Genomic DNA, 16,633 nt, shown 5'->3' with positions numbered 1-16,633 from the left:
AAAAATAAAGGGGGAGGCCTCATTTGAAGATTTTGCACATATACCGAAAAAAAAATTAGTTGTATGTTCTAGTTTAATTTTTTTATTCAGGGTTTGGGTTAACAGTTGAGCATAAACAGTTAAAAAAAGATATTTAAAAAATAACAAATTTACATTTGCTAAAAACAAACTCTATTAATCTGTAGAAAAACAAATAAAGGTATCTAAGGAGGAAGAGTGAAAACCCATTTCTCTCAAGTCCCGATTTTGATATTGTATTTCCTTTGGGAACTCCCTAGAATGGGCTGTTGTCTATAATCCTTTTGTAAAATGGGAATCTGATGGCAGGGACTGGAAAAAGGGGGAATTTCTAGAGCCTGGCCTCATATATCAGAACAATACCCAAGTGCATTCCTAGGGGAAATAAATACAACTGCATAAAAGTCGAGTTACCATTCAAATAATAAAACAGTAGAAGATAGGTCATAAATCAACTCATTAAGATGTTTTATGAGAAAAATGTCTCCTAGTTTGCCTGGGAGCTGTTGATACCTTGTTGCCTGGTCTGGGACGGTGTGAAGCTGGAGCTGGAGCTGGAGCTGGAACTGGCAGGACTGGGCTGCTCGGACTTCAGAGAAGAAGAGAAAAACATCATCAATAACTTTATGGGACACTACACATCTAAAATTGAAAACAATATAGTTGCTCAAAGCAGCCTCTGCAAAAACAGCCTGACACTGCACAAGAAAAATGACTACATATTTCATGATGTCAAAAATACTAGCACAGGAAGAGTTATGGGGTCCTTTTTCTTTGACCACCTTATTTTATTATATGCAGAAACAAGTATAAAAACTCAAGGATAAAGAGATAAACACCTGAGTGTTACATAAAGAGAGAACCTGGCTTTGACTTCACTCCTGTTTATTACTATGCACATCTCTTTCTAAAAGATAGCCTGATTACCCTTTCTGCAATGTTTGATTGACTCAACTGGTTAAAACATAGTGGTAATGAGGCCAAGGTCATTAGTTCAATCACATTATGCGCCAGTTAATTTCACTCTGGTCCAAGGCCATGACCCAACCCTAACCCTGTCCACAGTTCACAAATGTAGGCCAATGTTCATGAGGCCCAGCCAAGTCCCACAGATGAGTCAGAGAAAAGTGTTGCCACTATTTAAAAAAAAATAGAAAAAGCAAAGAAAAAAAATTTTTTTAAAAAACCAACTTTTTAATTCCACAGCCTATGAATGTCAGGGAAAAAAAAAAACACAATAGACACACCTTAGTCTCTCTTACTCTCAATGAATTCTCTACATCCTTTAATATCCTTAGCAAGTTTTACATCTAACTTCCAACCCACCCAACTCAATTCTCTTCCTTCTCCAAACCTATTGAAAACACACTAGATGGATCACCTGTTTCTTACTAGCTACGCTGCAGTGCTTATAACATACTCCTCCTATGTGCTGCCTCCTATGGGTCTTTTCTTCCAGATAAAGAGGAGACACCAGCACTTGATACAGCAGGGTCTGCCTTATGCTTTCTATTATACCTGCACACTTAGCACTATGCATTATATACAGCAGACATTCCATATTTGTAACTAAAGGCAGCACATTAGGGCCTCTGTTCCATTGTCTGCCAGATTTGTGACATTACAAAAGGTGGAGCCGACAACTGAAGAGAATTGTGCAGTCACCGATGAGACCATCAACACACTTAAATTTCATATATTTAAGATCAAACTTATTCTTAAATAACTTAGTGATATTGATATGTTTGGTTATTTCTATTCATTTCTAATGTGCTCATAGTCTCAACTATATATTCATGCTATCTGAGAAATACCTGAGGTCTTTCCATGTATAGGACTCTTTTCCCCCCTTTGTTCAATGAGAAATTGAGTTGGAGTGTGAACTAAGTGCACAATCAGAAGCTGCTAAATGAGGATTACCATTCCTTCTCAGTTTATACTGCAGTTTCTCACCACTGATTTTTTTTTCATCTCCCCTCCTAGCAATGAACCCCAACCCGGATCCCCCTAAACAGCACCAAACTCCAGATTCGGACACAAGGAAGCACTTTCAGGCATTCCTAATGCACACTTCACATCCTCAGGCTGGATGGGAAAACAGGTGTCAGCAATCTACCACTCATTCCGCAGGAAAAGAGCCAGACAGGATCTCTAATGAGCAGCAGGCGGCCCACCAACCCTTCAACACTGCAAGCTTTTCTTGAGAATTGTAGTACAATGTCCTACACATTGCCATTTGCGGCTCACAAAGAAGAGTTGGTTTACAAGTACAAATGCCTGTGTGAGGTACTCTTCATTTCTGTTGAGTGCCTCTTCCACGGTTGAGCCCCAATGGTGAGTTATACAACTGAAAGGGCATTCAGTTAGCATTTATGTGCAATGCCCAGCTGTAAAACAGTTCTCCCAGGGCCCAGAGAGTACTCCTTTCCTCTCCAACTTGCTCTTTTCAGCCATGAAAAGTGCCTGCAAATGGTATTATTTTGATAGCTCTGGAAACCATTTGGGAGCCAAAAAAAAAGAGGTTTCCTTACAGTGAGCAGAGAGCTCTAATTCCCCGTGCTGCCTGACCAGCACATGTTGAGCTGGACCTAAAGGAGCCATTCTGCTAGAGCTATTTGCTGAGAGTGATATGAACTAGGACAACAAAGGAGAACAGTGGCACTCTCTTCAAACTACCTGCCACTAACCTTGACCCATGTGTATCATGCAAAAGTCCAGGCCAGAACCACACTGAAAAGCATCCTTTTCAACTTCTTACCATAAACAAGGATAATAATTCTGCATTTGCTAATCTTCAGAAATAAGATAAATGACAAAACACACTAGGAGGAAAAGCCTTTTTATGCAACATTTAAAGTTAATGCCTTGCCTCTGACACAAAACACAAAGCATTTGGAAGGCTCACAGTAGCAGACACTTGAATTCTATAAGAATATTCAAATAGAAAGATAACAGCAAAAGAACTGGATGAAGAAAGTCAAATGTTGAATGATGAGCAGCAAAGCAATGTTCTGAAAGCCTTTGATAGTCAAGACAAGTATCTGTGGAATATTAGAGTGGAGAGGAGTTTTAAAACCATTCCAGGCAGAGCCTCTCAGAAAAGGGATCTTCTCAGAAAAGGGATCTTCTCAGAAAAGGGATCTTCACAGAAAAGGGATCACTGGAGAGCTTGTTAAAACACTGACTGCTGCCCTCTCCCAGGGTTCTTGATTCAGTGGGTTAAGAAGGGTAGGTGAACAAACAAGAACCCAGGTGATGCTGAGACCACAGGGCCAGTAACAACCACACTTTTGAGAATCACTGATTGACCCAGCAATTGATAATCATAGACATGCATTAGAATTAGCTAGGAGAAGTCTATTAATTGGTGTTATGGTTTGGATGTGAGCCCTGGAAAGGGTAAATCTTTCCTATGTCCCCTTTCCCTCTTTTCTCTTTCTCTGCTTCCTTGCTACCACAAAGGTAGCAGTTTCCCTGTGCTGAATCCTTCTCCTATGATATGCTGCCTCACTTTGCATGAGTTGGCCACCTATGGACTGAGACTTCTGAAACTGTGAGTCCCAAATAAACTTTTCCTCCTCTAAGTTGTTCTTGCCAGGTGTTTTGGTCACAGCAATGCAAAAACTGGCTAAGGCAACAGGATTGAAGTAGAAATCCAAGCACATTTATAAAAAGTTCAACAAGCCAGGCGGGGTGGTGCGTGCCTGTAATCCCAGTGATTCAGGAGTCGGAGGAAAGGAGAATCACAAGTTCAAATCCAGTCTTAGCAACTCAATGAGACCCTGTTTCAAAATAAACAATAAAAACAGACTAAGAATGTGGCTCAGTGGTTAAACACCTCGCAGGTACCAAAAACCAAAAAGTTCAACAAAAGGTATTAATAAAAAGTCTAAGTTGAGACCACTGATTCTGTTAGTTACTTCTTCTTTTTTTTCCCCCCAATGGGGGAAAAAAAAGTTCCTTATAGAATTTTAAATTTGTGAAAGCACTGAGAATATATATCATGGGAAAAATTAGAAATGTATTGATTTTTCCAGAGGCAGCCTTCCTGTGTGTACTCTTCAGTGTTTTGCAAGAAAGCACTCTGACAGAGCATGGTTACCACTCAATAAAAACACTTATGGTGGTGGATGGACCTTACACTCAGCCTGACTGGTACAGAATTCAACCAAATGTTAACTGCTCAAGAGCTCTTCTGCCACCAGAGAAGGTTGACCCTGTCTTCTATCTTAAGAGCTAACAACAGAACTGCATCTCATTTAAAATATGTTTTTGATATTAAGAAGAACACAAATCAAGGATGATTATATAAATATAGATTATTTAAATGTTTTTAAAATGTCTCCATAAACGAGATTGGATGATGATGATGATGATGATGATTATTATTATTTTTACTGAGGATTCATCCCAAGGGTGTTATACCACTGAGCCACATTCCCAGTCCTTTTTATTTTGAGACAGGGCCTCACTAAGTTCCTGAGGATAGCCTCGAACTTGTGATCTTCCTGCCTAAGTCTCCTGTAAATTAACATCTTTATATACCCTAATGATTGACAAGATATATTATCCTCCATTTTAGACTCTCCTAAGAAACATTTAAAACATGTATATTTTTGAATGTGCATGCAGGGTGCATATGCTAAACCAAAAGTTAAGAGTTAAGAAAGTTCACTGAGGTTTTGATATAGTTCCCTTGGTGACTAATTTGAAATGTCAAAATCCATTCAAAATATCAAAATTCTCCCCACTAAAAATGGTTTTGCTTCTTGCTGATGTTATGGGTAATCAAACATCTACTAATGAAGTTTCTGTAAATGGTATGCTCCACAGTGAAAAATGCAGAGATTAAGAATCTCACTTCTATTGCTTGATAGTTATGTTTTGGGGAAGATTGCTTAAGCATTAATTTCCTTACAGAGTAAAAGCACTGAAACTCATACAGAAGTTATATTAAAGCTGGGCACAGTGGTGCATACCCCAGCTACTCAGGAGGCGAAGGCAGGAGGATCTAAGTTGGAGGACAGCTTAGACAACTTAGTAAGGATCCTGTCTCAAAAAAAAAAAAAAAAAGGTCTGCGAGTATAGCTCAGTGATAGAGTGCCCCTAAATTCAATCCCCAGGCTGGAGTGGGTGGGGTAGAAAGAGAGTAGTTATATTAAACTGATTTAATAAAGAAAGTAAAAACACCTAGACCACAGCTGTTGCAGTGCAATCTTCTACATTATATGTCTATGCAAAAATCTTTGGAATAGATTTTCTACAGAGGACTCCTTTTGTCCAAGATAAGAAAAACCATATATCTACAACTCCTAAAAGTGTTTCAGAAGGAATACTTGTCAAGGTAGATGGCAAGAGAAGGCTTGCAAAAACTGACCCTGTTCCTTACATGAGGAACATGCTTCCCCCTGGGTGGCAAGCCTGAAACCCTGTCTTTTCTAATGGGCAACTGTATTTATGAGCAGAATTTCAATGACTTGATTTTTAAAGCAACCTAAATAAAGAAAAGGGGGAGGGGGGATGATACACACCTTTCTTTCAGTGAAAAGAGATAAGAATACAGTAAATAGTTAAATTGAAATTATTTCAGATACTTTCCCAATGTCCTTCACAAAATTTTTACCTCATCTAAAAAAAGAAAATCTATTAGGCTACAATAAAAATAATCTCTTCTTTGAACAAATATCCAGAAAGACTGTGTTGAAGACGTGTACAAATCGAACAAGAAAATAAGTATAATACACCTTACTTTCCAGTTCTATCTTCATCACAACTAACTAAAGTTCTCATTAGTTTAGCTCTCCTTTCATTAAAAAATCATAATCATCATACACATTATCTACCTCTTAGTTAGCTTAACATAAATTATTGAAAGCCTACCTCATTTAGTTTTCCTTTATATGAAACTGAAAATAATCCACTTAATTTTCAAATATGATTTAATTTTAAAGAACAATAACACCATGCTCAACAATTATGGAAAACATTCTATCTCACTAATTCCCATTAATAGGTAATATTTTGAGGTAGCTATGTTAATAAAAGTTGAGGTAAAAATTAAGCAAAGAAATAAGTATTGAAAAGTAATCAAATAAGAATTGGATGTAGTTAACCTAACAAAATTAATGCAAAATTGAATTGTTAAAAGGCTAGAAATAAGACAACTTTGAATTTCATCTGGTCTCATCTTAATAACTGCCTCAAACAAACATGTTACAAGATCAAATCCTTATTATGCAGAAAGGAATATGAAATTAAGAACAGACCAACTTTGGTAACTGCAGCCTCTTAATGTACCTTTCTGTAACTCCATCAGATTCTTACTTCATTTGCTTTATTGTGAGGGAGGCAGGTGCTATGGACTAAACTGTGCCTCCTTCCCTAGGATTCACCTGTTGGTAAGTGTTTGGAGATAATGCCTTTGGGAGATAACAAGGTTTACAGGATGTCAAGAATGTGTGGGGTCTTCCTAAGGAGATTAGTGCTTTATCAGAAGAAACACCAGAAAACCAGAGCTTTCATTTTCTGTCTTACTATGTAAGGACACAGCAAAAATGTGGCCATTTGCAAGCCAAAAGAGAGCCTCACTGGCCTCCTTGATCTTGGAATTCAAACTCTTGGATCTATTAAGAAATGCATTCCTTTTGCTTAAGCCTCTAGCCTATGGTATATTGTTATGGCAGACCAATCTAACCAAGAGAGCAGGACACGTTTTTGTTTTGTTTTGTTTGAGAGAGGGGGGGGGAGAGAGGGAGAGAGAGAGAGAGAGAGGGAGAGAGAGAGAGAGAGAGAGAGAGAGCGAGAGAGAGAGAGAGAGAGAGAGAGAGAGAAATTGTTTAATATTTATTTTTTAGTTTTTGGTGGACACAACATCTTTATTTTATTTTTATGTGGTGCTGAGGATCGAACCCAGCGCTACTGCTTGAGCCACATCCCCAGCCCAAGGACACTTTTTTTTTTTTTATTGACATTTTACAGATGAGGAAACTGGAGCATAGTAAGATTAAGTGGTGACATTTAGGTGTATTAGAACCAGATTTTCTGACTTCTCATCTACTATTCTTTCTACTGCATCTATCAACTTTGAAAATGTGCAACTCGTTTAAAGCAGTGTTCCAAACACACTAATACCTTTTATAACACTAGTGTTAGGGAACACCATTTTCTATATCACTGTGAAAGATGTACTGAATATCCTTCTATCCACAAGGGACATCTTGTGATCCACACCCAGCTCAAACCAGTGGTAAAACAAAACACTTCATCCCAGAGGCTTACTGTGCCTGAATCAATTGCTTCCAACATTTGTCCAATCAATACGACTACAGATCCTGGCTAGTTCCTTACTAATTCAATATGTTTTATGAAGAAGGGCAGGAAAGTTTCTCCTCTGAACTGCTCTGATCCTCTTGATACTGGCCCTGATGAGGCAAGAGAACAACTATTTATTTTACTTGCCTTCAAAAGTGATTTACCCTCTCTTCCTAACACTACAATACAAAATCCCTTAACATCCAAGAACAACAAGTTTAACGTTTTAAATAATCTGTTTAATAACATTTTCTTTTAAAACAAGGTGAAACTGAACAAAGGCCACTGGAAGCTAAAACCTTGATAGCTAGACAGTGAGTCAAGTTTGTGAATATAGGGAAGGCTTTATATCTCTTTTTGGCAGACTCCTTCCATTTATATTATGACAACTTGAATGAGCTGGATGTTAAATTAGAACCGTATTTAGCCTCTAGGGCTCTCGTATGATCAAAAGCTATTGTTATACCCATCATTTTCTGGTAAGAGAACAAGAGCATAAGAATTATCCTCCCAACTAACTGTTAACAAAACTGGAAAGGTCCTTATTTCTTACATTTTCAAATTACAGACATAAAATCATTCTGGATGCCAAGATAATGGGCTTTATGTTGGGGTACCTCTGTTTTTACAACTGCATTTGGTTTCTTCATTATTATCATCTTCACTATATTATTATTAAATGTTGTCGTCCTTTGGACTTATCATTCCCTGTCTGAGAGCACAAAATCTCATTAGGAAACAAAATGGCCTTGGGGAACAAGGGTCTATAAATCTCTCCATAAGACCCTTTTCCACACTTAGGGATGGCTGTAATTTTCTTTTCGCTTCCTCTCTTTTAAGCAGAAGAGCCTCAAGTCTTTTATCTCTCATCACCAGTCATACTTTGAAGGTTGCTACTAACTATTATAGCTAGAACATGTGCTCTTTCAAAAAATCCAGTGGTTGCAAGATGGTGTATGTGCCAGATGTGTCCTAAGAGATTACTAGCAAGAATATTTACTCATATCAGAGCTTTAGGAATGCAAAATCATCTGCAGATAGATCAGTTGCAGTTTTACCACCTATAAGGATGTTACCCTTCTTTGAGCAAAGATTATGTATAGAAGTAGAGTCTCCTATTAGCCATTAAACATACCACTTATTTCACTTAGCATGATAGTCTTCAGTTCCAACCATCATGTATATCCATAAGACACTAATTAAAAAAAAACAACAAAACTAAAAGTAAATAGCAGAAAGATCAGTAGAGTAGAGAGAAGGAACAGGGAGGGAGGAAGAAAGGAAAGGGGAGGTACTGGGGACTGAATTAGAACAAATTATATTCCATGCTTTTATAACTATGTCAAAATGAATCTTACCATTTTGTATAACTAAAAAGAACCAGAAAAAAAAAATAAGTAAAAAGTAGAGTTGAAATAAAGTTAAAATATATTTATACCACTTAGTTTTAAAGTCAGAGACTTAATTGTTTTTGCCCCCTTCTCTTTTGTGTGTTTTTAAGGGTGGTGGGTAGAAAAGTTACAAGTTAGAGTACTTATAGCAGCAATGCCTCAAGACAGAAATAGGAGGAGGAAAAGAAGTTTCCTGACAGAATTGTCCCAGATTAACAGTTAGAGCTGAACACTGGACTTCAAAACACACAACTGCTCATCAGTTCACAGCAAGATCCTGAAATCTGTCCAAACTCTCTTCAGTCACTTGGGAAATAACCCACCTGTGCAGAGCACTATAAACTTGAAATTAATGTTGCATTTTTGAAGTTTATAAGGGCATTACTGAATTGAAGAAAGTCTTAAAAATACATTATTTGTGGTTACAGGTCTCAGTCTTGGCTTAAAAATTAAAATTATTAAATTGAGTGAATTCAGGAAACAAGATGGTAATTAACTGAGTTAAACTAAAACATATATATCTGAAGAGATCCTTTTGACAAGACATTTAACTGCATTTCCTTATTAACTTTAAACCATTTTTTAAAAAGGATTGCTTTAAAGTGTTCTTAGAGCATTTGATTGGCACCAGTAGACTCTTTATACACTTATACAAATGTCAAGAAGATCTATTAATTTTAATCTTTGAACTATCTTACAGATTTTCCCCTATTAAATGTGAAGCTTGGATTTATTATCATGGCAGTGGCATTAAAAGTTCGTTTTATTGGCTAAGATCTTACTTCCACAGTGCTTTGAGTTCCAAAATAATAAAAATCTGCTGGGAATGAAATAATTATTTTAAAACTCTCTATCATTGACATGTCAAAAATGCAACATCTTCTCACTGTAATGTAAAACAACAAAGGCTAGTTGCAAGCATTGTTTCTTTGTAAGCCTTGCATTTTCTTAACTAGAATAACAGTACATATTCCAGGTAATACACTAGAGCCCTTTCTTTTAGCTAGATCAGAAGACTCCAAAGCTCCTAGGGTGTGTGCATGAACACATGTGCACATGTAGATAAGTATAAAATCCATAAGGGCAAGGTAAAAGCAAATAATTGAGCTTCCATTTATATTTTCTTCTTTCTCTTTTAAATGTTCGATATTTTATACGTACTTTCTTATACATTAATACAGTGAAAACTACTTTGGTTGGGAAACATACATACATTACAGATACATATTTACTGAGAGAAATGAGTTTTTAATACCATCCTTAGTGATAATTGTGTAATTTACCAGTTTGAATCTCAATTGTATCATATAAATTTCAAATTCTGGAGTGATATGTGCTAAATATACAGGACAGTGCCACTGCAATTTACTACGAGACATCTAGACTTTTGCATCCTATTATATTTAATGTTCAAAATCAACTTAGAGATGAAACATTTAGGGATTTTGTTTTATTTGTTTATTTATTTATTTATTTTTTTGGTGCTGGGGATTGAAACCCGGGGCCCTATACTGCATGGTAAGCACTCCACCACTGAATTACATCCCAATTTTTTAAGTTAAATAGAAATACTGCAACAAGAGTTCCTTATTAAGAGGTAACATCAAATTATACAGATTTTCTTAAAACAAAAACTTAACACAAATATTTTATAAAATCCCCCCGAGAAACTCATTGTTGGCTTTATTTGAGACTCTTGTAGTGTTTACTGGAAATTATGCAGTTTTAGTGAAATTTTTTTATAAATGCCCTAGTATCTAAATATGCTACACTTAAATTCATTTCTGCTTAAAATGGCATATCCTAACAAACAGTTTATAAAGATGGAACTCTTTTTAAGAATTCCACTCTATCTCAATGAAAATTAACTAAAATAGCACAAACATGACACATTTAAGAGACTTTTCTCATGTGAAAACATTAGGAGGTGGGATGTTTTGTTTTGTTCTCAATGTAGTCTTTTAAAATGTGGTGTTCAGAATCACATATTCCCTGTTAGTAATATTAGATTCTTATCAAGAATAGGCAGAATGCTCCTGCTTACCAGGCTCTGAAGGAAACTGCATTTCCATGCACACATCTTACATAAGCTCAACAGTTGCTTTTCTTCATAAATCAATCTATTGTTGCACTTCATAATGAGAAGGCAGATTTACTGCCTTTTACCGCCTTTTCTCACCATCAGAAAGATGCCTATTTGGGTAATAGAACATTTCTCTTCTTCAAGGGTGTTTGGGATTAGGGAGGAAGGGGCAAGAACCTTTAACATCTGCTCCCTTCCAATGAATGACACCTCTAGTTCTCACAGCCCGGACGATAAAAAGCAAATATCCCAAGTTGATAACATTCTCTAACTTGAAGAAACACAATACTTTAAATACAGTGAAATCACATCACTAAAACACATATGTGGGATTTGAAGGTTATACAGTAAAACACAAGATTCAAAAATCACTAACACTGTCACTCAAATACCACACAATCATCATCACAGTCAGAACAATAGGAGTTTAGAATAAAGACTTGGGATTCATCATCTTGAATTTTCCTCAACCCTAAAAACAAATTTAAATACTGGCTGGTAAGACTGTAATCATTTGAATCTCAATATTGTGCAAGAAGAACAAAAACAGTTGATGATATGGACTTACATTCTTATGTTTTTATTTACCCAGTGTTTTCCCTTTAGGGAGAAATATTTAAGAATTACTAACTTCAGACTTTAATTTAAAAACAAGAGAAAAACACTTGTTAGCATCTGATTCCTAGCCATCTGCCTTTAAAACACACACACACATGCACACACACACACCCTCACCCACTCACTCCAGTCAGGCTTCGAATTCTTAGCAAGTAAGTAGATCTTGATGGATCTAAACAGAAGTTTCAGTAATCATGGTTCTACTTTTGGAAACAAGGCTATCTTTAAACAACCATCATGATTCCTCCTAGCAAATGCAGTCAACCACAAATTTTAAACAAATAGACACCATGTAAAACAAATAAATAAATGAAGTGGGGCAGGTACTGAATTCAAGAAGAATCTCTGTTTTTGAAGAAAACTAAATTATGTCTTCTCTCCATGAATATGGAGGACTGCCTTGTGAGCTAACACTTCTTGTTACTTCGGGCTATCTTTTGTCACTTAAGCAATGCTCTTTGACAGTTTTACAGGCTGTTATCCCACAGGCTTCAGTATTTATGGTCTTTATTCACTTGGGCTTTCTCCTCTTATCCACTGGTTACTAATCAATAAATAGATTTTTTTTTTTATTGGTCTGAAATTAGCTCAAAGGATGTCCTTCAACAATGGCAGCTCAGAACAGCACCAGGACAACACTGGCTAAAGGTCTTCTCCTCGGTCTCTTTCTCGCTCTCCTCAATTTTCTGTTCCTTACAGACAAGTTAATGAGGGTCCAGGATCCAAGCTGTTCAATTAGACCAACAGCACAAATGATTTACTGCATTCCGAGAGGATAGTTTGGAACCATTTCTGAATTGATGCTCAGAAACACATTCAATTTCAGTATCTCAAAAATGATTAAGAGCCTCAACTTGTTTTTAATCTTCATAAAACAAGAGTGTTTCCTACTCATAGAATCATTATTCATGAAAAGCTCAACTCTATAAACCTTACTATACCCACGCACACAGTAGGTATGTTTCAAATATGTGTATGATATTTCAAAACTCCAACACATAATTTATGACATAGCATTAAAATTTCTTACTACAGAGTAAAAGCTACTCATTACTTTTGTTATCCACTATACATAAAAGACCAAGGTCTAAAAAGCAAGTGGAAAACACAGATCCTACTTTGCACTTAACTGTACTTGACTTAAATATCTCCTAAGAGAAAGGTTGGTTTTTATCTTATGAACAATGTGAAATAAGTAATAGATCATGTCCCCTTTTTCAGCTGGCTACTGAAAACCTGAAAGTCAAATTAGTCAAAAAAGTTGTGTTTTCTTATAAAACTAAAAATCTGAAAGAAAACTAGAAATATTAACATAATTACTTTCACGCATTTTTCTTAAAGAGAGAGTGAGAGAGGGGAGAGAGAGAGAGAGATTTTTTAATATTTATTATTATTATTTTTTTTAGTTCTCGGCGGACACAACATCTTTGTTGGTATGTGGTGCTGAGGATCGAACCTGGGCCGCACGCATGCCAGGCGAGCGCGCTACCGCTTGAGCCACATCCCCAGCCATGCATTTTCTGATAAACTAAGCAAACTGCAGAACTTTCTGTGTATGAGCTGAGCAATAGGGAGAAGGAGGGACAGGAGAGGAGAGAGCAGCTTTGAAGGAGTACTAAAGCTCCACTTATTGCTCTAAAATGTAATTTACTCTAGTCTGGAATGAAAGCGACTCATGAAGGCTGGGGTTGTAGCTCATTGGCAGAGCACTTGCCTAGCATGTATGAGCACTGGGTTCGATTCTCAGAACCACATATAAACAAATAAATAAAGGTCCATCAATAACTAATACAAATATTTTTTTAAAAAGTGATTCATGAGCAGCTTCTGTTTTCTCTGAAAGTGTGTAAAATAACATTTCAAAAGGAAATTCCCCCCTCCAAAAAAAAAAAAAAACCCACATTTTTTTAAGTCTTCAGATATCGCCACATCTAGGTAAAACAGAAAAACAATTTTAATTTATGGAGATTAGCATTTACATGTGACTACTTTACCCATTTATACATAATCATGTGATAGAATTTAGTTCATAGAGAATCATGACAAATTCTCCTTGAATAAAACCCCAGGAAAATTACTTTCTGTAAATGAATGTTCATGCTTTCTGATATTCCAAAGATAAAACTCCGTAACTGTCATATATCTTTTTAAAAATGGAAGACATAATTGCCCATGCATAAAATTGGCTGGTAACGAATGAATGCTACATTCTCCAAGTTTTGTGACTACTTATTTTAGATTATATCTTCCACATATATTAACCAGTAAGCCAACCCAAATTCTATTCCAACAGACTTATTAAACAAATAAAAAATAAATAAAACATGTTAGAATTTACAGTTACAAATCATTGAAAATTTTAATGAAATATTCTGAAGTGCAATTAAGTAATAACTGATTTTTATCTAGTGATAAGATCACATGGATTATTCTGGAACTTTTGGGGGGTATGTTTAGTAAAATATTTTGCTTTTACATCTGAAATATGTGAATGGGGAAAATATTTTGGATATATAACTTTGCAAAATATGATAAGCTATATAATTATGAAACATAGAAAAATAATATCATTATTCTCTCAATAAAAAGATACATTTCAGATTTAGTTACTTCAAGTTCTAATCCTTAACTTCTCTGATAAAATAAAAGAAACTGTTTAATAATATAATCATGAGTAGGAAAAACTTATACTTCTTTATGCATTATAAGAATTCACTGGTAGATAAAATAAGTGTAAATGTTCTAAAGTGAGAAGAGCAACGTATCTTTCCCTACCTTAAATCCCTCTGGGGAGAAATGTACATCTGGGTTCCATATTATACTAGGAGGTATTATAAAATCATAGCTCCTATTCATAAACTTTTCTCTATTTTTTCCTTAATTAGATTGAATATGCTATATAAAAAATAGTGATCTAAAATCATTAAGATTTTACTGATTTTTTCCATAAATTAAAACCCCCTGTGGCTTTTTCTTGTCCAATCACTCTTCTCACACCTGCTTTTTCATTACCTTGTATAACATCCTGGAAGCTATTTTTCCTATGAAGTTAACAGTAAATAAACTTTACATATAGCTGGCCTTTAAAAACCAAGTACAGCAAAGAAATCATTCTCACCTTTTTTAAAAGAAAGCAGAGTAGCTCTCAGGAATATAGAGGTGCCCCAAAGTTCACGTGTCAGCAAGGAATTGAGAGCGGTAAGAATGATCCTCTTGAAAAGAAAGACGTCTCCTTAGGCACCCACATGTATATTTAGATTAGATTGGCAGTTTAAATGACAGCAAACACATGGTCATGACTTCGCAATTGCTCATTCATCCAACACACACACACACACACACACACACACACACACACACACACGCTAATCAGAAGCAAACATCCACCCTGAACTGTTTTAGGAATAGCTTTTTCCATCTGATACTACTGTATGCAAGGCAAGCAGACATTCTGCTAGAGATCAGATGTCAAACCCTTAACTGTTTCCTAGTATACTCAGATCTTGAATCACACTGGCTTAGTATTCCAGAACATTTTTCTAAAGTAAGTCTGATATCAACTTGATTCTGTAGGACTTTAGGAAGCACACAACAAAGAAACGACCATGCAAAGTTTCCAATATCTATTTGTCTTCTGGGTATTTTAACTGTAGAGCTGCCCTCCTATTGTGCAAATAGGAAAAAGTCACCACAGAGGTGTGTGTGTGGAAAAACAAACAAAAGTGGTAACAGAGTAAAAAGGTGAAGATATTGAACATGAACTTTAAGTGCCTACTCATAACTGCAGCGTTGGGGACACTTACCAGTAAATAAAAGAAACACAGATGGTACTAGAAGGCTACCAACTATACCTGTCTCTCTCTCTCTCTCTCTCTCTCTCTCCCTCTCCCTCTCCCTCTCCCTCTCCCTCTCCCTCTCCCTCTCTCTCTCCCCCCCCCCCCACACACACACACACACACACACACACACACAGCTATGTTAGCAAGTAAGAAGCAGAAAGCAAATGTAGCAATTTAAAAATAATCATATTTTACTTTTGACATGGATTTTACATTTGTATCTAAATGTCAAATATTTTGAAGATTCTAGACAAATATAAAGGTAGAGAAAATGGAATAATGTAGTGAGTCAGGCTCAGGGTCTGGAAATATGAGACCACTTTCTATCTGTGTGACCTGAGCCAAGTAATATAATCTCTCCATCATTGTTCCCTTCATCTCTGAAGTGGGGACTCAATTCTAATTGTGGTACCAATTCACATAGTTAATGTAGGTAGATAATACAAAGCAGTTAGAACAGAACTTGGAATACATGATGACTAGATAATAGTTACTATTATCTTCAAGAAGTTGGGTATGAGTCCAATTTGGCTTGTCCAGCCTCTCCTCCATGATAGCCTTCCCTGAATACATCTGACACTTGCAGAAATAAAGCATCTTCTTTTGGATTGATTCACATTTTATTTGCTTTCAAACTTCACCTATCGCAGGGAGCTGATAAAATGTCTAGATCAATGTCTGACAGATATGACATAGTTCTAGAAAACACCTCTATACAAACAGAATAAACAAAAATGAGAATGAAAAAAAAAGATACTTAGAATCTAAGTACAAGTCATCTATAGGCAAGAACTGCCTGGTCAAAGTAATTACTGAGAGTTTACAGAAAAAAAGAAAGTGAAACTCAGTAGGGAAATCCTATTGCTTGAGTAGAGAAGCTTTTCCTCCTGCACAAAAATAAAGCATCAAGAGTCTTGAGAAAGAGATCCACCTAAAGAAAAGACTAATATCATGATATCATTCTTGATAGTTCATTTCAACTATACAAACTTATACAGTTCTGTCGAATGTTAACTTCTCTTGATGATAAAAAGACAAAAATTGATGGGTGCTGATTGCTCGACTGCAGAAACATTTATCCCGTAGTTACTTTTATAAATGTATTATGAAGGAATTCAGAGGTGGAACAAAACCTCAGACAGCTGAAACTCCTTTATATTCCCTGACAAAGACTGTGAGTGGATATTATTATATACTATCTGTTGATGTGATTATTAATGTCAAGCAATTTCTCTTCTTCCTTTTCCCCCCAATACCTTTGTTTTATTTATTTTTATTTTTATGTGGTGCTAAGGATCAAACCCAGTGCCTCATACATGCTGGGCAAGCACTCTACCACTGAGCTACAACCCCAGCACCCTTTCTTCTTCCTT

The 16,633-nt window shown here is 36.1% G+C and overlaps 1 protein-coding gene across 4 annotated transcripts in view; it reads right to left on the bottom strand.

Annotated features, from left to right (window-relative positions):
* Positions 1–16,633, bottom strand: part of MLLT3 (MLLT3 super elongation complex subunit) — a 273,307-nt gene that overhangs the window by 18,285 nt on the left and 238,389 nt on the right. For 2 of the 4 annotated variants that reach the window (XM_081261892.1, XM_081261893.1), the window contains exon 6: positions 532–607. In XM_081261892.1, the coding sequence (XP_081118018.1) occupies positions 532–607 (76 nt within the window). Of the gene's footprint in view, positions 1–531; positions 611–14,539; positions 14,807–16,633 lie in introns of those variants that run through there. The other 2 variants (XM_081261895.1, XM_081261894.1) reach the window with 2 other exon arrangements.

Source organism: Spermophilus citellus (genome assembly GCF_964194105.1).
Source record: "Spermophilus citellus genome assembly, chromosome: 2".
Taxonomy (NCBI): Eukaryota; Metazoa; Chordata; class Mammalia; order Rodentia; family Sciuridae; genus Spermophilus; species Spermophilus citellus.
This window is presented reverse-complemented; position numbering and strand designations above follow the sequence as displayed.